At 38.2% G+C, this 24760-nt stretch overlaps 2 protein-coding genes and 1 long non-coding RNA gene across 3 annotated transcripts; all 3 read right to left on the bottom strand.

The window, feature by feature from the left end:
- Nucleotides 1–13429: 13429 nt before the first annotated feature.
- LOC104905824 (hypothetical protein) lies at nt 13430–16749 on the bottom strand. The gene is made up of 4 exons (XM_010694460.4): nt 16288–16749; nt 15291–15393; nt 13819–13980; nt 13430–13711 (listed from the first exon to the last, which is right to left on the bottom strand). Exons 1-4 carry the CDS (start codon nt 16575–16577, stop codon nt 13556–13558), a joined length of 711 nt encoding a protein of 236 aa, XP_010692762.2. The 5' UTR covers nt 16578–16749; the 3' UTR covers nt 13430–13555.
- A 745-nt stretch (nt 16750–17494) lies between these two features.
- Nucleotides 17495–19635, bottom strand: LOC130589991 (uncharacterized). The gene is made up of 2 exons (XR_008967557.1): nt 19320–19635; nt 17495–17744 (listed from the first exon to the last, which is right to left on the bottom strand). It is a non-coding gene; the product is annotated as an uncharacterized LOC130589991 (long non-coding RNA).
- A 3411-nt stretch (nt 19636–23046) lies between these two features.
- LOC130589624 (uncharacterized) lies at nt 23047–24461 on the bottom strand. Its single transcript, XM_057391017.1, has 4 exons — nt 24176–24461; nt 23960–24081; nt 23678–23873; nt 23047–23561 (listed from the first exon to the last, which is right to left on the bottom strand). The coding sequence occupies exons 1-4, from the start codon at nt 24459–24461 to the stop codon at nt 23047–23049; spliced, it is 1119 nt and encodes a 372-aa protein (XP_057247000.1).
- Nucleotides 24462–24760: the final 299 nt, after the last annotated feature.

Consider the following 24760-nt stretch of genomic DNA (forward strand, 5'->3'; position numbering starts at 1 on the left):
GCTGGTACTGCGTGGTACCCCTCTCCACTCGCGTTCATGCCAAAGATTGATTTTGTGAAACTATAATAACAGTTAATGTGATTATCTGTTATTATAACTATGTTTTAGTTTTCAAAATACACCTAAACTTGTATTTTCTATTACACAGTGTGTACTCAGCTTTGCTGATGGTGTTGTCATTTTGTGGCCTGTCACTTGGTGGGTGGCAGAGTCAAACATTGTTGCAGGTTTGGGTTTGAGCTCAGGATTCTGAAGTGAAGCAAGATAAAGATGTCGTCGTAGCTTATGGATTGAGTTTGTATTTTAGATAGTCAATTAGGAATAGTTTCTGATATATTTCGTTGTATACAATATTTGGGAATATTAGTCGAGATATGTGTAATTGAAGTCTTATATAAAGGATTTTGTTTTGTGGGCCAATAACCCACAGGTTCAGGATCGTTTTAGGTTATGTTTCCGCTGCGAGTAAATTTAATTCAAGGCTTATTAAGCATTAATTGTGATTAGTGAATCTTAAGAGTGTTTACCTAGCAGCTCGGGAAAACGGGCTGTTACAAATGGTATCAGAGCAACCCTGCGACCATGCGCTGAGTTAGCCACATAGCGGGGGTAAAAGATCGTTGGGAATGTATGTATGTTACTTGAGTAATTAGAGTTCAAGTTTTGAGTTATAGAATAAGAATAAGAGTTTAGGTTTGTGTAAATCTTTGGGAATAAAAGTATGGAATTCAAAGTTGTAATATGAGGATATTTGAAATCTATTTGTTGGGAATATTGAGAACTTTTTCATAGAAATTTAGTAAGGGCTATCGGAAGCTGTAGTGCTTGATATATGGACACTTAAGGTTGATCTATGAGTTTATGTTTTGAAGTTTCGAGGACGAAACTTATTTTAAGGGTGGTAGTATGTAATAGCCCCTATTTTTTAAGAACCTTTATTTAAAAGCTAAAAGTGGATAAGCTTCATCATTCTTAATGGTTAAGAAAGCTTGTGGATAAGCATCATCATTCTTAATGGTTAAGAAAGCTTTGGATAAGCATCATCATTCTTAATGGTTAAGAAAGCTTGTGGATAAGCATCATCATTCTTAATGGTTAAGAAAGCTTGTGGATAAGCATCATCATTCTTAATGGTTAAGAAAGCTTGTGGATAAGCATCATCATTCTTAATGGTTAAGAAAGCTTGTGGATAAGCATCATCATTTTAATGGTTAAGAAAGCTTGTGGATAAGCATCATCATTCTTAAGGGTTAAGAAAGCTTGTGGATAAGTACTATCATTCTTAATGGTTAAGAAAGGTCAAAGAGGATAAGAACCATCATTCTTATTAGCTAAGAAGGCTTTGGAAACCAATAGATAAGTTAGAAAGTCCTTGAGAGCCTTAAACATTAAGATTATGAAAATCGTTTGGAGATTGTTTTATCGGGTAGCGATGAACTTCAGTTAAAGAGCCTTTCGGGTTGAATCCGAGCTCAGAACCTAACCAAACTTGATATATGACATGCTTGGATGTCTTAAGGTTAAAATGGTCATTTATCCCAAGAATTACGTGGCTCAATAAGGTAAATTGCTTACATAGTAAAACCTGGCCAGCTGAAATTACAGCTCAGACCTATCCTCAAAGAAAGCTGCTTAGCAGCTACTAAGTGTCGATCTTTCAAACTTTTATGCATGAAAGCCAACACCTTAGGCTAACACCTCAAGCAAGAATCACCAAAAACTCCAAGAAACCGACCTTGCCCAGAAGGTTTCCTCCTCCTTGGGTACCGCCAGAACAGCTATAAAAGACTGTTCTGGGTTTTCGTCTGCTTTCTCTTATTTTCTCCTCTTGGACACCCACTTTTCTCTACATAGAACTCTTCTAGACATCCATACAAAGTAGTTCAAAGCTTTGGTTCCAATCTTTAGACCATAAACTCATATAGAAAACCTTGTTGAAAGATCACATAAGTTGCTGTAAGTTCAACAGATTACACCTCTTGTATTTAAGCTTAGTTTTTCTATCTATAAGCTTGTTGAAAACTAATCTTTAGCATTTTATACATTCAGGGGAAGCTGTAGGAGTAGTTAACCAATGGATTAAGGAATTTCGTGGCTTTAAGCATCCTTAGTTAAGGTACACACTTATTTGGTTTTACCCTAGAGATTTCCATACCTATAGTTAGGTGATTGTTTCTTTCTAGTGTAAAGCATGTTATGAAATGAATTTACTTATGATATGTGTTTAATTATGTGTATATTGAGCATATTACATGGATAGAACTTGCTAAGGTTCCTTAGAGATGTTTCATTTGACCTAAACAACACTTATACACTAAGTAGTACGATTATGCTTCTTAATGGAATGTGTTTGGTACATGAACTTGTGGAGTAATTTGATGATTAAGGTGGAGTTGTTTTTTATTGTTGTTGTGGATTTTGTGGTGGTTGTGTGAAGTTGTTGTGGAGTTGTTATTGTTGTTGTTGTTGTTATTCTGTTGTAGTAGTGTTGTTGGGTTATTGTTGTTCTGTCATTGTGGTTGTGGTGGAGTTGCTGTAAAGTTGTTGCCTATTGTTGTTGTTGCCCGTTGTTAGTTGTTGTTGTAGTTGTGGTGGCTATTGTGGAGTAGTTGTGATGGTTGTGTGTGATTTTATGTTGTTTGTGTGATTGTGGTGGGTTATAGTTAAAATAGTTTACTAGTTTAGAATATGTTTGGATATGATTAAAAAGGTTACGATGATGTGTCCAGAGCTAGTATCATGTGGTTTATAGTTTAAGTATATATATCCAAAGTATTCAGTAGAACAATATGGTTCATCTTTTTATTATGATTCAAGAAGTTGGAGTGATAAATTTGGAAATATGATTTACTTAGGTTTGTTATGAACATAGAAGGTGGTGGTTTCTATTGTTGGTTGTGCTGTGTATTGTGGTTGTGTTGTTCTGTTATTGTGCTTAATATTGTGTTATTGGTGTTGGAGTTATTGTTGGTGGTGGAGGTGGTATTATTGTTGTATGTGCTGTTGTTATTATGTTGTTGTTGTATCGTTCTTATTGGATAGTCGTTGTTGATGATGCGAGGGAAGTCATAATCTTAGAATTGGGAGACTGTTATAATTATTGTAGTTGGAGTTGATATGTATGAAGTCGAGTTATGAGTTATGGAATGACTTCGTTAATTTCTATTTACGGGATTCAGTTTGATTAGCATAATGGTTGCGTTAGAAGAAGATAATTAGAATAGTTAAGTTTGGTTATTGATTATTGATGTTACTGTGAGGTGGTTGTTGGAGGATGGCTATGTAGACGTATAGAATTGAAGATGATATGGGAAATCAAGTTATGATGATTGGAGGTTTCGTATAATTGTTATAGAGTTGAGGTAACCTTTAGGTTCAGCAAAATATATTTAAATGCTCCCGTGGGCGTTATATTGAATTTTGGATATCATATATCGTTTGTGGTAATGGCCATGATTATAGATACATCTCTATGAGTTAGTTGTGAATTGCTATTGGATTGTTATAAAAGTATCATTTTGTTCAATTATCGAAATCGTTCGAAAATACTATATTTCTCAAAATATGATTTGGTATGATAATGAGGAAATGATTCAAATATGAGTTAAGACCAGATAAGGCGAATATGGTGTTATGTTATGAGTATTGAGGATTCAAGTATGAATCATTAAATATCTTATTTTATAAATATGAAAGTGAGGCATGAATAGGCACCCCGAGTTAGGGCGGGTAGAGTCCCTAGCTGTTGCCTTCCAGGAAGGGCGAACTCCTGGCGTTATAGGACATGTCCGGGTAAGTCTTGCAAGCATAAAATAAAAGGCTGGGTGACGACCCTCAATAGTTTGGAGACAGCTGGTACTGCGTGGTACCCCTCTCCACTCGCGTTCATGCCAAACGATTGATTTTGTGAAACTATAATAACTGAGTTGAATGTGATTATCTGTTATTATAACTATGTGTTAGTTTTCAAAATACACCTAAACTTGTATTTTCTATTACACAGTGTGTACTCAGCTTTGCTGATAGTGTTGTCATTTCTGTGGCCTGTCACTTGGTGGGTGGAGAGTCAAACATTGTTGCAGGTTTGGTGTTGTGAGCTCAGGATTCTGAAGTGAAGCAAGATAAAGATGTCGTCGTAGCTTATGGATTGAGTTGTATTTAGATAGCAATTATGGAATAGTTTCTATATATTTCGTTGTATACAATATTTGGGAATATTAGTCGAGATATTGGTGTAATTGAAGTCTTATATAAAGGATTTTGTTTTGTGGGCCAATAACCCACAGGTTTCAGGATCGTTTTATGGTTATGTTTCCGCTGCGAGTAAATATTCAATTCAAGGCTTATTAAGCATTAATTGTGATGAGTGAATCTTAAGAGTGTTTACCTAGCAGCTCGGGAGTCGGGCTGTTACATGTAGAACTTGAGATATAATTAAAAGAGTGGATTGGAGACATTTTTCTACTTCTTTCACTATTCACTTTGCTTCAAAACTCTGCCAACTCAATGCTCTTCCTCTTGAAAGTACATCATTTCTTGTAGGTGATATAAATGAGTAGGAAATGCACTAAAACATGATAATTCCTACAATGATAAACCTGAAAATACACACTATAATGACCACATTAGTAGTAAAAATGGATGTGAAGAGCGCAATTATGACCAATAATCAATGTGGAAAGAGGCAAAATCTCTATATAAAATAGAAATATCAGTTGGGATCCCCTCACCGTGGCTTAGTATCTACGACCATGATCAAAATGAAAAAGAGAAGCGAGTCAACCTCGATCTACTACCGAAAACTCGAGGCAAGTCCCTCCTTAAAGCCATCTCTTACAAACTTAAGATGACTAGGTTCTTCAATCACTAGGTGAAGCATCGACCCCTATAGGTCAAACGAATGGGTATTGCGGAAGTTCAAAGCCACGGGTAAGGAACCTCGACCTTGCAAGCTGCAACCCAACTGGGAAGGTGGTTTGGCCAGGCACCTATCGCCTCGTGGACTGAAAAGGTAGAGAGCTATCACGACGTTGGAATGCTTACAATTTTCGGAAATTCTATGTCTAACTTTCTGTCATAGAAATTAGGGGCAACAAGCCTATGTATGTTCCGATGTTTTTACAAGAATTGGCAAATTATAAGCTCAACTTCTGTAAGCTAATACTCAGTGATTTTCCAATCAAAAATTAGAACATACATTTCATTAATCAATAGGAAATACAACTCATCTCAGTCACAAGCCTGCAATTAAGAAGGTAGCTAAATTCAAGAAGTAGCCTTCGAGCATAAGAAGAAGTGGGGGCGCCTCAACCCTTGAGATCACCGATACCAGAAACCTGGTCATACTACTTCGAGGCATCAACCATGTCCTCGCCTCGAGGTGTGGCCACCTTCACCTTAGAGAGAGCAACACCTTCCACCACTGAACAAGCAAGGTCAGGGTCCGTCATCTCAAGGACAACACCTTCTTCAAGGCCTCCGTATGGCCATCCTGAGAAGCTTCGATGGAAGCATCCTCCAGGAAGATTTTGCCTTCCTCTGAAGCCTTCCAGTTTTCGGTGATGATCTTCCGGCACACAGTAGCCTTCGAGATGGCCTCCTCAACCCTCTTGTCGACCCTCTCACCCTTAGCTATCGCCTCCTTGAACTCCTTCAAGGCATGGCGGTGCCTTTTACTAGCCGAAACCCGCTGTTTCGTGAGGGCCTTGATGGTATCCTCAAACTCGGTCGACCTTTGCTCGAAGGACAACTGAACTTCTTAATTACGCCTTCCGCCTCAGAGAGCTTCAGCTTTGCAATACGAAGTTGGTCGTTGAGACGTCGCTTCTCGTCTTCATGACGATAGCCCGACTTCCCCGGGAGGACAAAGGGTCATGGCAACGACCCTAATAGAGATCTGCAATATAGAGGTTTGATCAGAAAGAATGAAAGAAACTCATATACCAAAGAAAGATGAGGAGTACTATACCTCGACAAAGGCTGCCTTAAGGGCCTTGAGATTTAGACCCACTAATGCCTGACAATCCTCCTCATCAATTGGTGTCATCAACGAGCAGGATTCTCTGTTGAACCTCTCCGACATGTCCGCCATCGAGAGGATGGTAAAAGAAACAGGAGTGGCCGACAGAGCACGATCATCGACCTTTGCCCTTTTTCAAGGGGCTTGAGTCTGCCTTGTCGAGAGTGGAGGAGGGCAAATAGACTCCCCGTCAAGCTTTCCCTCAAGCTTGACCTCCTGCATAGCTAGAGAAGGGGCATTTATAGGGCCTTGGGGGCCAAAGGAAGTAGAACGCTCGTCTTTAAGGTAACCCCTTCGGGTGATGTAGGCGTCAAGGGGTCCGGCACCCCCGAAGCAGCAGGAACATCGCTCGACCTAGTCTTAGCCAACTGTCGAAGTTTGGCCGCTCGAAGGGCTTCAGGAGTTATCAATGTTTGAGACATAAGCACTCGAGTTTCCAAAAGAAGACGAAAAATCTCTCGCGCAAAGAAGGAAGGAATTAGAAAATGGTAATGAAGCAAAAAAATTCCTCCCGTACTTATAAGGAAAAGGGAGGGAACAAACTCCAAGGCTGCGCCAACCTATATGAATTAATAATCTTATTAAGAAACAAACATATCAAGCAACAATAAAGTCATGCAACGATTACATTAAGAGAACGCAAAAAGTTACTTAACATTTCATCAAAAAATAATGGTATCCTAAAAATAAGTCGGGTGACTATACAAAAAAATAAGTACAAGGACCACCCTTTTTAAAGTCGCTCGAGAGCTACTGGAAGTCCCTTTCTCGTTCAGAAGACGAAGGTGGTATAATCGGCCTGGTCATCGGCATCATATCCTTGCCTCTCCTAATAAAGTAGGCCCTCGAGCTCATCATCATCTTGTGGCACCTCGAAAGATCATCACACCAGCTAGAAACAAGTTCAGACAAAAACCATAAAGGACGGAACTACAACACACACCTTAGGGGGTCGAGGGGCCCTTGCTTCACAACTTTGAATTTTATTGCGGGCCCTTTCTGGTACCCTCTGGTTTTCAGTCAAACTCCTCTGCATATCCTCGTCGAGGTTCGGACGAGTAGTAACTGATCAAACAAGAAAAACACGTTAGAACACCACAACAAGAAAAAACAAAAAATATCCTATCAATTAGCCTTCTACCCTTATGGTAAGTCGTACTGAGTCTTGATGGACAAAAGAAAGTGCTCGTTGCTGAGGGCTCTCCAAGTGGGCAACCCGTGGGAGGCGACTGTCACCCTATCTTCATTTACGATCATAACAACCGTTTCGCGATAAATGGCCACGACAACCTATTCCTTCGACATCTAAGGCACATACCTGTTCAGAGCCCATTTAGGACCCTGAACTCGAGGAACCACATGAAATTTCCAACTCGATATACTAAAAGGAACCCCGAGTAGAAAGTCTGTTGATTCAACGATATACTCTCAATTATTCTGTATTGAAGACGTGCTTGGAAGTCGTACCAACCCTCCCCATGGTTCGTAGAGGACATCACCACTAAGTTCACCAAGTTGCACCATAGCCTTAGGGAGGGGTCATACCTATCATGTCACAGATGACAAGGAAGCCCACCATCGTACCCACGCTATTGGGCATTAGCTAGCAAAAGGCGAGATCATAATCCATAAGTACAACAGAAATCAGAGCCTAAGCTCGATGTATGCCTTATAGATGGCTATGCAACCCGTTGGAGGAGTACATATTGACTCATCGGGCTCAGGGATATAAAGCATGTACGGATGAAGAATCTAATACGACACTTGTAGGTCATGAAGCTTTTCCGTGAGAAGTCTAAGGTGAAAGTGCAAGTGACACTCAAGAGGGTGGGTGAATTGAGTGTTTGTCCGAATGTTGTAGATTTTTCGATTATAGTAAGAACAGTAAAGGAACAGTTCTCTAGCAGCGGAAATAAAAGCGATGAATAAACAACACCAGGATTTAACGAGGTTCGACTTCTAATAAGTCTACGTCCTCCACTCACTCACTCTTTTATTAATCAACTCAGAATAACAAAAGAATTACACTCAATCACTTATGCACCTATGCACAAGATGATTCCCCAACTTCCACCTATGGAAGTTCGACCCAATCACCAACTATGATGGTTCAAATGAAGTTGATCCCCGATCAACTTCCCCAGCAAACTGAACTCACAAAATGCTCAAATACAACCAGTTTTTCTCTCAGAAACAAACAGCCTAAATACGCTTAGAATGAGAGTAGTTTAAGATCTATGTGGTATTAGGGTTTATGCTAGGTTTGAGATCTTGAGAGAGAGAATATGCGTGCAAAGCCCCCACTGTTTGTGTGCTAATAAGCCTTTGGTAAGTAAATGTTACATGATATTATGAGAGTATATTTTCCTCGGAAGTATGGAAATTATTCTAAGGAAAATATACTCACTGATTTTATTTGATATCAAATAAAATCAGTATAATATCATATAAAACACTTACCATACTTAAGAAATCTTGCTCACACAACAAACCATGCATCCGTGTATTTTGAAAAACAATTTTGCGCGGAAAGAAAACTTTCCTAAAATACGAATGCATGAAATAAACCCTAGAGAACTAGTTCAGATCTGTTCCCAGACTATTCCAATCAACCAAGTTTACTTGTAGTTGTATATGACAAGTGACCGAGGTTTCTTGTCATCCACAACTAACTCATCTCTCTAGTTTCAAACCTTTATAGTGCATCAACACCTTTATACCACTTACATTGCATCTAAGACCTAAATGCGCTACAACATGATATTGGTCTTCATGCAATTCTTCAAGACTTGGCTTCACAAGCTTCGTCTTTCTATCCATTGAACTCGTACTTTGGCACCTACACATGTAAACAGAAGCATGCATGCAATATAATAGTTTAATGTGGTTTGTCATCATTCAAAACTCAAAACAGGGAACTCAACATAAGGGCCCTCGAACATAAAAATGAGTAAGTAACTCCAAAAAGTCTATGTGCTTCGAGAAGATGATATAAGTTACTCCTAAAAGATCGATTGATAAGAGACATTTATGTCACTCATAGAGTAGTAATTTGGGCTTAAATAGAGCCGTTTTAGTTTAATTTTCATAATTATCATATCTAATTTTATTTCATTTGTAGTTATTATTGTTTTCTTTATTTATTTTCATTTTATTATTTTATATGTATAGTTTCTCCTATCGTGTTTGGTTTTCTATGTAGGTAAGCGTTTTGGAACTACGTGTTCGAGTTTCAAAGTTACAAGGGTGGCTTGATTTAATGCTACAATATAGAGCTTATCCTACATCACACCTCCCACCTATCCTACACCACACCATACCACTTCTACTTACCCATTCATTTATTCATCATCCTCTACCCATATACAACAAAAGATACCAATCCTATACTGCACTCCCCACCCAAGCTCATTAACACCCCGCCCGGACTGGGTGATGCTGGAACTTACTACCTATCTCACTGCAACAAAGCCCACGCCCGGTGAGAGAAATGCAGCTCGTGCACCCTCCCCCAATCGAGCATCAACCCAACCCGCCCAAGCTGTTAGAGAGCTGAAGTTCTTCCTCGGCGCTCAAAGAACACGTGCTCAACCACTCATTAAATTAATCAAGGGCTCTGATTTAATGAAGCAAGACAATCGCAAAAAATTGAACCTCAAAGAGATGGAATCGAAGCAATGAAAATGAATGGCCACGGTTTTCGCCAATGACGAAGATCATGATGCAGCGAAATTGAAGGCCATGATTTGATGATTGATGATGTTGAACGTGAATTCCACGAGGTGATGCAGCAAAGTGTGAAGCAGGGAATGGATTCCCATAAAAGCCAGCAGCGAAGACAAAACGAAAGAAGAAAGTGGGAGTTCAATGTTTTTGATTTTTTTGGTTTTACCTTGTCAATTTTTGTTTTTTTTTTCTTTTTCCTTTTATTTTTCTTTAATTCCTCCCTGATTACTTTTCTTAGAGGTGGGCATAGGTCGGGCTAGACCCGCAGGAGGCACGAGCCTGGCCCGCAGATCTAATGTTCACTTAAGGATTTGGTTATGATGCCTGCTAATTGCATAAAGGATTTGTATTGATAATCCCATCTAGAATTTGATCTCTCACATAGTTCCAATCAAGTTTGAGATGTGTTGTTTTCTCATGAAACACAAGATTACCGATCCAAGTCAATAACAAGCCATCAATCCACACAATTTCAGCAATTGTTTGTGACATAAATCTATATATTCTGCTTTAGCAAAAGATATACAAACCGTTTTCTATTTCTTAGTTTTCAAGAAATAAAGTCCTCGCTTCTTTTTAACTATTTTGAAAACCCAATGACTCCATCGTATGGATATGAAAAATACAGGATTAAATCCTAGTATGAAAAGGAGGGAAATGGAAACTCACTTAGGAAAACACAAAATTCCATTAAGGATCTTCCACTAAAAGCACATGTTCCCTAGTCTGCATCACAAAAGGCAGACAAGTTCACTTTTGATATTGCTTGATAATAAAGCCCCCAATTGATTGATCCTGTTAGATATCTTATCACATGGGTTGCAGGCATCAAGTGAGGCTAACTAGGATTAATTAGCCATGAATTAGCTAATAAGATGATGTACAATGTACGATATGGCTGGTCTTGTGAGGAAAAGGTACAATATCTTGCGAATAATGCTTCTGTAGACCTCAGGATCATCAAGCTTCTTTCCTTCATCTAGGAAGAATTTTATTCCTTTTGGAAATGAAAATGTGCATGGTTTGCAATCTTTCATGCCAGCTTGTTCAATAATTTCTAGAGCAAATTTTCTTTATTTAAGCATAGTGTCTTGCTCATTCCTGGACACTTCAATCCCCAAGAAGTATCTAATCTCCCTTACAAGTAAAGCACTATCCAATTTCTGCTTCAATGTAGTGATTTCAATTTGATCATCAACATTTATTAGGAGGTCATAAACATATATAAGTATGATTACTTGTTTCCCATCTTGCTTCCTAGAGAATAGAGAATAATCTCTCTTACTCTTCTCAAATTTTTCCTTGAGAAGGAACTTGGTAAGTTCTATGTTCCATATGTTAAGCCAGATAAGCTCCTTTTCAGTTTGCGAACCTTACCACTTCTTTCTTCAGCATGCCCTAGTATTGGTTTCATATAAATTTCTTCATCTATATAACCGTGGAGAAATGCATTACTGTGTCTAAGTGATGTAGAGGCTAAGTTTGGCATGTTGCCAAAGCAATTATAGTTCTCACATTAGTGAATTTAGCAACTGGTGAAAATGTTTGCTTAATTATAATCCTTGCCTTCAATTTGTCTATCACCCCTTGCAACTAACCTCGCCTTCAATCTTTCCACCTCTCTAATTAGTCTTAGTTCACCTTGTAGAGCCGTTTGCTGTCAATGGCTCTTTTGTCTGCTAGGACTGTTGTAATCTCCCAAGTTCCATTTGCTTCTAAAGCTTGTAGTTCCTTTTGCATGGCAAGCACCATCCGTTCATGATTATTGCCTTACTATAGTTCAAAGGCTCTTTCATCTTTAGAGCATTGTTCAGGGAAGCAATGCAACTTTCAGAATAGTATTATGAGCTTTGCAAGAGTTTTACTTTCATGTTTACTGCATTATTTCCTTGTGTTGCTTCCATTGACTTTGGGAGATTCACAACATAATATTCCAATCTCTCTAGCAAGTTTCTTACTCTTGTGGGTCTCCCACCTTCTACATTGTGAATAATGATGGGGCTTAGAGAATCACCTTTTGTTTTGTCTTCGTGTTGCTCTCTTTCTCCTTCATGAGGTGCTTGATTTTCATGGATATCTAGAGCAATCTTCTCCAATATATCTTGATCTTCCTTATTGAATTCTTCATCATTTAAATTATCCATAAGAGTCATTTCATCTCTTATGATGCTTATGTGGTTGCCTTTATTATTATCTGTCAAAAAAGAAAATATTAAATTTCTTCTTGAAATACAACATCCCAACTAACAAGTTTCTTCCTTTTTTTAGATCATATAATTTGTATCCTCTCTGCCAATAAGGATATCCACACTCCTTATTTCCTTTCAGTAAATTTATCATTGGGTTTTCTAGGCCCACTAGCATAACGAAGACCTCCTATGATTCTCAGATGGTCATAAGTCGATCTTTTCTTCATGAGTTTTTCATATGGAATCTTCCAATCAATCACTAGACTGTGGAGAAGATTAATTTTATGCGTAAAAGTTAAGATACACTCACCCCACAAGTTCTCAGGCAAGTTAGCATGAATTTTCAAGGCTCTAGCAGGTTCAAGGAGGAATTTGTGTTTCTTATCTACCTTGCCATTTTGCTGAGGCCTCCATGCGACACTTCTTTTATGAAATATCCCATTCCCAGCTAGAATCTTTCAATATTTTTGCTGAAAGATTTATGTTATGTGGTTTGATCTCATTCTTTTAACCTTGCTTTTGAAACGATTCCCAACATAAAACCAACTAGGATGTCCTTTACTCACTCTTTGTTGGAAAGTAGGTGAGCCCAAGTTACCTTGGAATTATCATCTACTATGGTAAGAAAGTAGATTGCACCTTACCATAAATCTATATTTATTAAATCAAATACATTTTCATAAATTGAATGGCTTGGCATAGAAGATAATATTAGCTATAGAATAGGTATCACAAAAAATAACTTTTCACATCTTTACTGTTTTAAAATAGTGAACATGACTCGATTTCCACAATTCTATCATGAATTCCAACTCCAATTTAGCTCCAATTTACACTCAAATACATCCAAAATGATCCTCATCAATGTAGCTTGCTACCAATTTCTCCTAAATACTCAAACTTGTCCAATAATGCTCCAATTATGTTCTCGATACCTAAAATTCATCAAAGAATACCAAAAACGCACAAGAGGAGTAATATTTCGCAGATTAAGTAAAAGCATGCAATTATGAACTACAATGCACCTAAATGCTTCTAGAATGCAACCTAAATGCAACTAAAACATATATAAAAACACAACACATCAAATACAAACTAGTTGTACAAGAGAAAAAGATACAAATAGCAAATCAGCCTAGAATTATGTAACTATTACTAGGTAAGCTAATCCTGTGAGTAACACCAATGATGTGTGTGTGTCTGTAGTGCTAAACTAAAAAACTTTCGAATATTTACATTAACATAATTACAGAAATAATCATAGCTATTTAATCAGCATTTTTCACAGGAAAATCAAAATGTTGCAACTATTAAGAAATGAAGGAAATAATTTATGGTGAAGAATATCGTTTCACGTAATCAATCCAACTTAGCAAGCTACAAGAGTTGGGAATAGGAATAAAGTATAAGGGAATCCTCACACACATAGAGCCTTTAGTGTGGTTTTCTTTTATCTCATAATAACCTTGATATTATAATGAGAATCCTTTACCAATAGACAACATTGAAAAATATATATAAAAATTATAAAATGATTCATAAAATTTTTCTTGTTCTCAGAAGATGATTTAGACAAACATATAGAAAAACTTTAATAGATTCGTAACGACTCTCTTTGATGTCAATCGCTAAAGAACCCATGTGCTCTCTTTGAGCTAACAAGTGGGTCGATAATCTTTCTCCATCCGTTGTAGTCTATGGAAGAGCCAACATCAGGCAAAGGAAAACCATTGACAAAGAAAGCCGGTGTTCCGTAGACGCCTCTTGAACAACCATACTGCATACATATAGTTTGAGACATAAATTAAGAAAATATAGGAGTATAATACATAATCAACTTTTTGTAAGCTAGAGAAATGAAAGTGAGGAACTTTACTGGCTTACCTTGAATGAAACCCTTGTTTTGAGATCAGTTTTGCGGTCACTAAAGCCAGATTTTACAGCAGAGTAATAGGCATGGCCTACAGATTTTGTTGTGAAGTTTACAACGTGATCTAAAATCTCAACTCTGGTCATGTTGCTAGTCTTCTGATTGTAAAATTTCTCCTACATAACGCATATCAAGATTAAGTTCACAAGGAAAAAATATTTTACTAGAGTCTAGAGCAATATTACTACCTGCATTATTGGACTTTCCACTGATGAGAGATGACTATAACTCATTTTACACTAACTAAAGGATATTGATGCCAGATCTACGACATAGAAAACAAAAAAGAAAGGGAATAGGCCATGTAAACCGATGAGAAAACAAATAGCAGGTAACCATGCTTTGGTTCATGAATCAGTTGATAGCATACTACGCTAGTGGAGCTCTGATTCTTCTGTTAAACAAATGCAGCATAATTTCTGGGATCCCTAATTCCTATAGAAAGAGGGAATAGCAGCTACAGTTTTCTCAGAACCTCCACAGAAGCATTCTCTATTCTTCAGCTAATATTAATTTGATACCATAATTATCTTGAAGTCTTTTCTAGAGTTGGCTCATCGGTGACGGAAGGAAGAGAAGGAAAGAGAGACGTGCATAAGTCACAAGTAGCAGCATACTAGCAAAGTACTTCACTTTATTTGCACTGAAAACTCACATTATTCCATGCAGATTGAGTGTGTTTGGTTGGGAAGAAAGAGAAGAAAGTCTTTTCTTGGAAAAGTAAGCCCAAGTGAAAACTAGTTCTCCCAAGGATGGAAAAACATTTTCCTTTCTCAAAGAAAGAATGCCATATTTTCCTCTCTGTATCTTACCTTCCTCTTTCTCTTCTCCCATCCATCCTCTACCATTCAATTTCATTTTTCATCTTCCATCTAATTTTTCTTGTAAGGAACCAAACAAAGGAAAACTAGTTTCCAAATGTTTTCCCTTGGAATGTTTTTTCAAGGGTAAACGATATTCAATGGAAAATGTTTTTTCCAACCTAACATAGCCTGACTCTACACATAGTGTAAAGTGCCTCTAAGCTTTGACTTTACAACAACATCGAGAAGGCGATTAATTTCAGCAGATAAAGACGTGAACTTTAACCAGAATGTACACAGCCAAACACTAATAATCACAAACCCATGAGTGTCGGAATCTCAAACTGATTAAATGTAGTACCAAACAAAAAGAGCTCCAGAAGCACGGTGAACTGCCATTTTCAGCAATAACACATACATAATGCACTAGCCTGTAAAAAGTTTATATGGAATAGAATACTTAGAAGAAAGTATACATAAACAAGAACAGTTCCAAAAACAGTTGTTCACATATATCACCAATCTTAACCAATTACTACAAACCAGACAGAGAACCAGGCTAATTGTGAAAAGCATATTAAAGTGTATTATGAAGGACAACATCTACGTCATGAACTTATTACCTGATCCTTGAAGAAACTTTCCCACAAGGGATATGTTGCAGAACTGTTTAATTCATTAACAATATGCAGTGCCCGAGAACTTACAAATGCATTATCATGGTACCTACAATACAATCACAAGAACATCATCATCACAAATTAGACAATGTGAAGGTGAAGGTTTCCCATTATATTCCTGTATTGCTATGACAAAGAAAACCCTCTACCACTAAGATTTTTCATTTTTTTTTGGATACGTATAAGGAAACCTAGGGCCATACCCTCTCTGAAGGTCAACTAAGCTCAACTCAAACTATTCTAACCCCTTCCCCCTGGCCACTACAAGCGAGTCGAACACAAGACCTCATGGATGTGAGGTGAGTTGCCAACCAATTCAACTCCACTTAATTCGCCTCCTTGTACCAATATAAATGGTATTTTCTTTAAGTTAAAACACCTACTTTGGCTGTTATATAAATCAAAAACATATTTCTTGCTTTACAACTCAAATTCCACAAATATAATACGTACAGAAATTATCGTTTTAATTTTCAAAGCCCTCATAACAATTAGCAACTTGAATGCACAATCAGCGCAAGTAATATAGCAATTCACAACATTTTGAGCAGTCCATGTCCAAATTGAGGAAGCAGGAACTGGAAATTACCCATCACAATTATAAATATATTTCTTGCTTTAATATATAATTGTGGTACCTACAGAAACTACTGTTTTCACATTCACAGCTCTCATAACAACACTTCAAGATAATGTTGGGTGGTTTAATGCACAATCAGCCCAAGTAATAGGGGATGTGTAATTTAAATTACCATCATATTTCTGAAAAATTCAAACCCAATAAATGATGTTTAATTAACAACAAGTTCCCATAAACACAGCTCAAAGAAAGTCAAACAACACAAAAATCAAAGAACTAATCTGATTATCAAAGAAATACTCAGGTAATAAAAACCAATGATGAACATTCAAAAATCAAACTTTTTACAAACAAACTTACGGAAGAGGGAAAGGATGAACAACAAGAGACAGCTTGGAACCATAATAATGAAGAATTTGTTTAAGAGGAGGCCAAGAATCCCGGGTATCTGGGCAAACGGGGTCAAAGAAAGCTTCAATGAGAATTCTATCTGGGTTGAATTTGTTGGGTTTACCATATACAAAACCATCGAATTTGGTAGGAATTAACTGGGCTTCAACAACCCATTTTGATTGAAGATGAGTGAGATTGAGAAGAAGAGATGAGAGAAAGAGAGGTGAAAAGATTTGTAGTAGAGAAATTGTGCGCATTTTTGTTGCTTCAGTTGTTCTGTTGCACAGTATTATGTCCAGGTTCGAGTTGAATTTGATAAAATTAATTGAGTTGAAGGAAGTATAATATATGATCGGTCGGGACCCGGGAAAATTAAAAAGAAAGGCGTGTAGGTAGGAGTACACAGAAGCATGCGTTTGGAAGTATGAATGACTCAAGTGATGCACAAAGAAGCACGCGTCATTTGCAAATTTACATCCTAATGAGTAGAAATGTAGTAATGTACTATGATGAACTAGGCAATGAGTAGCATTAATTAATCAAGCTAAAAAAAATAAATAAAGAAAGCCCCTTGTTTGGGCTCATAGTCTGGCCCAATAAAGTATCAAAAGGCACTTCATCCAAAGCCTGGGCCTCTCATATCAAGGAGGATTCACCAGCTTTTAGGGAACAAAAAGCTGATTACCTTAAAAAGGTGGTGGCTCCCTTAGGTATTGGGAGGCTCCCAAAAAGGGTTTCCTGTCTGGGAAATCCCCAACAACTATAAAAGCCAACAGTCTCATCAATGAACAGGTATTCAATTCTCACCTAACAAAACCAGAGCATCTCTCTCTAGACTTGGATTACTTTCTCTCTCTACCTCAATCTCAACTGACTTGAGCGTCGGAGGGGCTTTCCCGGAACACCCCCGGGCCAGTTTTTCCTTGTTTTGCAGGATTGGAGACTACGAGACTCGGGATTCTAACCTAATTCGGGATTTGACTCTCACCTTAAACATATTACTCTTTTGACTAGTTTCTAGGCAGAAACAGTTTGGCGCCGTCTGTGGGGATACTACATCTCAAAATCACGTACCGAGAGCAACATGGCACCCCGAAGGAAAACCACCCGAGGTTCACTGTAACAACCCTGAATTTCCAATACTTCTAAAATCAACTTAATATAAATGAACTCAGAAATCCAAAGGTGCTACGCCGCGATAATTATTAATAATAACCGCAAGGCTAATGGTTCTAACTAAAACAATAACCAATAAGTTTTAACTAATTATTACAGACCAACTAAATAGAATGTAAAATTAATTATTACAACCCAGAACATAATCCTATAAATAAATAACAGCGGAAGTCTTTTTAAAGTCCTACTAAATCAAAATGGATCCAACGCACTCTTTAACCCAACTGGAGCTAACTATCTTCAAGTCCCTGCACATTAAACACTGTAATATCAGCCAAAGGCTGAGCAAGATTTAATACTGAAATAAAACAAAACTATTCAATGTGCAGGTAAGATATATAGGAATATCTTACAAATTCATTTAAAAGGTGTACAGATTATATATATAAATTAACTTTCTAATAAACATCTTTCTTTCTTTCTGAACTACTCTGTAAAACTTTCAAATAAATTTCGTAATCTGTGAGTAGGAAGTATATAAGAATCCAATGAGCTAGCTAGGCTCACTAGACAAGGAAACACCAAAGTCCCTAGTATGCATACCCCTAACTTGATAACGTACCAAGAAGGAAGACAAATGGCAAGAGTATTGATCAATATACTCCCAACTACTAAAATATATTGTTGAGACACTGTTAACTCAACATACTTCCAAACTCGGAGAAAACCGCTTACCGGCAACCCCACAATAAAACTCTATAAACCCTCGTAAGGGTGAGGAACTTCCTCCTTTCAAAATCTTAACTTGGTAACATTGAGGAACTTCCTCCTTTTAATATAAATCTCATGAATAATCTCATAAACTCTTTCAATATAAATATCGAGAACCATTTAAATCTCAACGTATAAACTTTATAAAACAATCTCATTGTAAAAATAAATTTCCAAACATTATAAAACAGTTTCTCAATTCATCGTACAAGCGCAAAGAAATCTTACCTTATCAGCAATAACAGTCAAAGATACTTAACCACAACTCAAAAAGATTCCTCTATAAACCCGTGATCTACAACACACATATAATAACAAAGTATAAGTCACTTGCGTTATACCTAACATTGACTCGACTCTATATAGTTCAAGGGCAGAATTTACGATATTGTTATATAAACACTATAAGTAAAGTTAATAACCAAAGCAACACGAAATATACACTCTTAGCACAACAATACAATCTGCATCATGATCACTAGTAATTGAAAATTAAAAGCTTTGCTTATTACACACAGAAATCAAGTTGTATGTGACTTCTTCCCAAGTAATAGCCACCAACAATAATAATAATACTAAAATAGCTTAGGCTACAACAACACACTAAAACATGTGCACCACTAACATACTACTGCGCTAACTAACCAAAATTCCCTTACATTCATGTTCTTCATATTACATTGACAATTACACTACATACGTTCACGATCAGGAACCAAGCAATGATGAAAACAGAGCAACAACATAATGATTTTGCCCAAACTTGCAGTACCACATAGCATCACGAAGCACTCGAATATAGCTATAGGAGTAAACTAACAATTATAAATCAAGATTCTGAGCAAAATTAAACAAAACATCTTTTATTAATCGAACAACTATAACATATGACTAATAATTCAGATTAAATTTTTGAAGGCGATAAACTTTGAAATCTAAACCCGAAAACATGTTCATCACTCGAATTAAACATTAACCAATTATACAAATAAACAAATTTCGCAATATAGGAATTTCCCCCAATTCGATTTTGTTATTAACCCTAATTTATAAAACCCCAAATTTCTGAAAATTGAACAAAAACTGAAATTATACTTAGGATTAGAACTTACTTGAATATGGGAGACAAAAATCACACAAGAAATACTCGAAAACCGCCCTTTCGATCCGAAGTTCGTCCCAAAACGTCCAAAATAAACCCCAAAAATTCACTCTTTGAAAGACCCACAAGAAAAATCTAGAACTATTGAAGAGACGAACAAGAGTTGAAGTGTGATGATGGTTGACAATAAATTTTGTAGTTTTGATTGGTTTCCTTGGTTGAAGCAAGAAGTAGAAGTCAATTGCCAAAGGAAGAGAAAGAAATGGTGATATCGTGAGTCTGGTACTTAGATTGCTCTTCCACTCCTCTTTTTTTTTTTTTTTCTTTTGTTTTTTTTCTTTTTCTACTTCTCTCTCCTTATAATACAATAGTGCTAATTAATAGATAGTAACCTAGTAAATCTAGGAATCAGTTTTTTTCTTTTTTTTTTAACCACTTCAAAGGTAAAGTCAAAGTTAGTAAAAAATATATTTTTAAAAAGAAATCTAAAATCATTTTCAGCAAAATTAATACAGATAATTATTAATCGGGTATAAATACGGGGTTTACAATCTACCCCCCTTAAAATAAGTTTCGTCCCGAAACTTAAAGTATTACTCAAATGATCAAACTTATACTCTTATTTCTGAAAACAACTCACAAACTTTATCATAGGAATCATTGTAATATAACAAGTAGGGAGTGAAACACATCGAAGTTTATCAGAAAACTTTCATTCAATCACACATGCACTAAACCAATATGAATTCTACCCCCCTTAAAAAGGAGTTACGTCCTCGTAACTAAAAATTTACCTGGGTGAAGAGATGGGATACTTAAGACGCATCGCATCCTCAGCTTCCCAAGTAGACTCCTCCGATTGTGGTTTGACCACAGCACCTTCACGATCTTTGTCTCACCTTTGCGAGTCTTACGAACTTTGTGATCTAGAATCTGAACTGGAAACTCCTCAAAGCATGTTATCATCTAACTGGAGAGACTCTGGCTGTAGCACATGTGAAGGGTCACTAATGTATCGCCGCAACTGAGAAACATGGAACACGTTATGCGCACGATCAACGCCTGGCGGCAACGCCAATCTATAAGCCACCTCTCCTATTCTCTCCAGAATTTCGTACGGGCCAATGAACTTAGGGCTTAACTTGCCCTTCTTCCCGAATCTCATAACTCCTTTCATAGGAGAGACCCTAAGCAACACCTTCTCTCCCACCTGAAACTCCTCATGGCGACGATGCTTATCACCATAGCTCTTCTGTCTATCTTGCGCCGCCTTCATTTTCTGCTGGATGAGCTTGACCTGCTCAACCGTCTCCTGAATCATCTCTGGACCAATCACAACCGACTCACCAATATCACTCCAACACAAAGGAGTACGACAACGCCTACCATACAAAGCTTCAAATGGTGCCATCTGAATGGTAGAATGATAGCTGTTATTATATGAGAACTCAATCAAATCAAGCTTATCCTCCCAAGATCCCTGAAACTCTAAGGCGCAAGCTCTCAACATATCTTCCAATGTTTGAATAGTGCGCTCCGTCTGACCATCTGTAGCAGGATGAAAAGCTGTACTCATCTTCAACTTAGTCCCCAAAGCTTCTTGAAGCTTCTGCCAAAAGTTAGACAAGAATCTGCGATCTCTGTCCGAAACAATATCACTCGGAACACCATGAAGTCTGATCACGTGCTCTCTATAAGCATAGCCAATCGTTCATGCTTCCAAGTATCTTCATGGGAACGAAATGAGCAGACTTGGTAAGACGATCCACAATAACCCAAATCATATTATTCCCTTTGGTGTCCTCGGAAGTCCACAAACAAATCCATTGAGATCGAGTCCCATTTCCATGTAGGAACCTCTAAAGGCTGAATCATCCCCTGAGGCCTCTTGTGCTCACTCTTGACCTTCTGACAAGTCAAGCATCTCGAGACATACTTAGCAACATCCGTCTTCATATGCGGCCACCAAAAAGTCTGCTTAAGATCCTTGTACATCTTATCCCCTCCAGGATGAACTGAATATTGTGCTGAATGAGCTTCTCCTAAGATCTTTTCCTTCAACTCAGGAACATTAGGAACACACCATCTCCCTTTGAATCTCACGCTACCATCCTCAGCCACTGTAAAATTGACAGGCTCATTAGCTTGCTTGTCCTTTAAAATTGATCATGTACTTGAGCTTTCTTGATCTCATCATACAAAGTGGACTGAATCATAAGGAGTTAAGCTGAGCTCCAATTGCACTATCTCCACATCAAGATTTTGAAACTCCTCTCGAAGACGATTCCTCGAACGCATGGTCTGCAAACAGTGAGAGGATTTCCTACTAAGTGCATCTGCAACAACGTTAGCCTTACCCTCATGGTATTGAATCTCCATATCATAATCCTTGATCAGCTCTAACCATCTCCTCTGCCTCATGTTCAGCTCTCTCTGAGTGAAGATGTATTTCAGACTCTTATGATCTGAGAATATCTTGAATGATGTGCCAAGCAGATAATGACGCCGAATCTTAAGTGCAAAAACAACAGCTGCCAATTCTAGATCATGCGTCGGATAATTCAACTCATGGTTCTTCAGTTGCCTAGAAGCGTAAGCAACAACCTTTTTATCCTGCATAAGCACACAACCAAGCCCATTCTTCGAAGCATCTGTGAACACTTCGTACTCAAGGTTACCATCAGGTAAAGTCAACACAGGAGCTGTGGTGAGACGCTCCTTCAAAATCTGGAATGCCTTCTCACAATCATCATCCCAACGATACTAGTATCCTTCCTCATTAATGCAGTCAACGGCCGAGCTATTTTCGAGAAGTCCTTCACAAACCTCCTATAATAACCTGCCAAGCCAAGGAAACTGCGAATCTCAGTCACACTCTTTGGAGTAGGCCATTCTGAAACAGCTTGGATCTTTGATGGATCAACTGAGACACCCTCCCTAGAAATGATATGACCAAGAAAAGCAACTTTCTCCAGCCAGAATTCGCACTTGGAAAACTTAGCATACAACTTATTCTCCCTCAAGACCTGCAGAACAGTGCGAAGATGCTCTTCATGCTCACTAGCATCCTTTGAGTAAATCAGTATATCATCTATGAACACCACCACAAACTTATCCAGGTACGGCCTGAAGACTCGATTCATCAAGTCCATGAACACTGCTGGAGCATTAGTCAACCCAAAGGGCATAACAGTAAACTCATAGTGCCCATAGCGAGTTCTGAAAGCGTCTTAGGAATATCATTCTCTGCAATACGAAGTTGATGGTATCCAGATCTCAGATCAATCTTCGAGAAAACTCCAGCTCCCACCAACTGATCAAACAAATCATCTATTCTTGGCAAGGGGTACTTTTTTACTGTAACATTATTGAGCTCTCTATAATCAATACACAAACGAAGACTCCCATCTTTCTTCTTCACACAAAAACAGGTGCACCCCATGGGGATACACTAGGCCGAATGTAGCCCTTATCAAGCAACTCTTCTAATTGAGCCTTAAGTCTTTCATTTCAGCAGGAGCCATTCTTAAGGAGGCTTAGAAATAGGTTCAGTTCCAGGCATCAAGTCAACACTGAACTCAACATCACGTCTCGGAGGCATGCCGGGAATATCATCAGGAAAAACATCTACAAACTCATAGCAATACGAACATCTTCAACACGTGGCTCTTCCTTACTAGTGTCGTGAACATGGCACAAGTACATAGGACAACCCTTCCTCAAATAGGATTTTAGAGTCAAGCAGAAATGATTTTCAAAGAAGACCCTCTATAAAACTCATGGACTCCACTAGGACCAACTACAGACACCTTTTGTTTCTCACAATCTATCTTGGCTTTATGCCTACTAAGCCAATCCATCCCTAGAATTACATCAAAATCATGCAAAGGAAAAGCTATCAAATCAGCTACTAGGGTGGTACTACCACACATAATAGGGACATCTGGATACAAATTATTACAAGTTATGATCACACCAGAAGGAATAGAGATGTCTACATCACAAGTCCTAGAGTTCTCTAACCCTAACTTTTTCACAAGAAGTTCAGACACAAAAGAATGAGAAGCACCAGAATCAAATAGCACATAAACGGACATCGAATGAATAGAAAAAGTACCAGTGACCACGTTGCCCTTGGTGTTTGCCTCAGTCTGGTTCATCACATGAACCTGCCCAGTGTTCCTCCTCACATCACCTCTATGCCCCTGAGTAGCATTTGCAGTCCCTCCATTGCGATTAGGTGCAGCATTCCCTGGTGTAGAAAGAGCAGGGCGACTGTTGTTACCATTCGGGGTGTCTTATCTGCTTGTGCCCCATTCCTCGAACTCATCTCAGGCTTGAAGTTCCTCGATCTAGGATTACTAAAACATTCATAAGCACGATGCCCTTTCCTCCTACAGTGATTACACTCCACCAAATTACCATCACAATCCTTGCCAGGGTGGTTCTCACTACAACGTTTGCAATAGAAAATCCGATCAGTCCTCTGAATCTGACCTTGGGGCTGGCTACGGGAAGGAGTGGAGTTCTGGTTGTCCTTTGAATACTGCTGACTGGAACCTCCCTTGTTATAGTTACCACCAGAATCACGGTTCCCAAAGTTTCGATTTTTATTGAAACCCCCTCTGCCTTTGTTGTAACCAGTGGAACCAGATGTGTCACCCTTTTCTGTGCCTGAGTAGACCCTGCTGGAGTGGATTTCAACTTCTTTGCAGCTAGTCTCTTTTCCTCAATCCTCTCAGCATTACAAGCACGAGTATACACCTCCTTCACTGTGGCATACTCACCAGCTCCCATCCAGAATGAAGATCAGGGTCTAACTTCTCCTCGAATTTCACAGCTCTCTCCTGCTCATCAGGAACTAACCCCTTAGCGAAACGAGCCAACTCCTGAATTTCACATAGAACTCATGAACGGTCATATCTCCCTGCACGAGATCATTAAACTCCGTCCTCTTTCTCTTCCTCATATGGGCTGGAAAGAACTCATCACGAATCGCCTTCTTGAACTCAGTCCAACCAAACTCTCTCTCTTCCATGAGCTCTTCTCCTTCCTCATCCATAGTCACCTTAGTAGTCAGATCAAACTTGTTATGAGTCCACCAAATATCAGCATCCTCAACCAGATAATAGGCAGCAGCATCAACCCTCATCTCATTCGGGACTTGGAGAGTGGTAAAAATTTTGTCAAATTCTCTAATCCAGTTCTCCATCTTGGTAGGGTCACCTTTCCATCAAAAGAAGAAGGTTTCTTCTGGTCAATTGCCTTAGAAATCACAGCAGTTTTTGAACTAATATTGCCAGCATTAGGAGTAACAGGAGTATTAAGAGCAGCAGCTTGAGCCTCAGCAAGTTTCTCCATAGCAGCAGTTAAGGCTCGAGTGGATTGAGCTATCCCACGCATCATACGATTCGAACTTGAGTTTCTGGCACGCGCGTGTCTACGCATCAT

This window comes from Beta vulgaris, chromosome 1, assembly GCF_026745355.1.
Source record: "Beta vulgaris subsp. vulgaris cultivar EL10 chromosome 1, EL10.2, whole genome shotgun sequence".
Classification (NCBI taxonomy): domain Eukaryota; kingdom Viridiplantae; phylum Streptophyta; class Magnoliopsida; order Caryophyllales; family Amaranthaceae; genus Beta; species Beta vulgaris.

Bases quoted from the DNA above. Each gene is read 5' to 3' on its own strand.
- LOC104905824 (XM_010694460.4), bottom strand. From the start codon at position 16,577: ATGCGCACAATTTCTCTACTACAAATCTTTTCACCTCTCTTTCTCTCA. The intron at 15,394-16,287 runs GTAAGTTTGTTT...ATTGTATTGTAG, and splicing joins GTTCATCCTTTCCCTCTTCC to GTACCATGATAATGCATTTG. The intron at 13,981-15,290 runs GTAATAAGTTCA...TGCGTTATGTAG, and splicing joins AAAGTTTCTTCAAGGATCAG to GAGAAATTTTACAATCAGAA.
- LOC130589624 (XM_057391017.1), bottom strand. From the start codon at position 24,461: ATGAGGGTTGATGCTGCTGCCTATTATCTGGTTGAGGATGCTGATATT. The intron at 24,082-24,175 runs GTTAGTTCCTGA...AGTATGCCACAG, and splicing joins TTGGCTCGTTTCGCTAAGGG to TGAAGGAGGTGTATACTCGT. The intron at 23,562-23,677 runs GTTTTAGTAATC...TTTCTACACCAG, and splicing joins AGGGCATCGTGCTTATGAAT to GGAATGCTGCACCTAATCGC.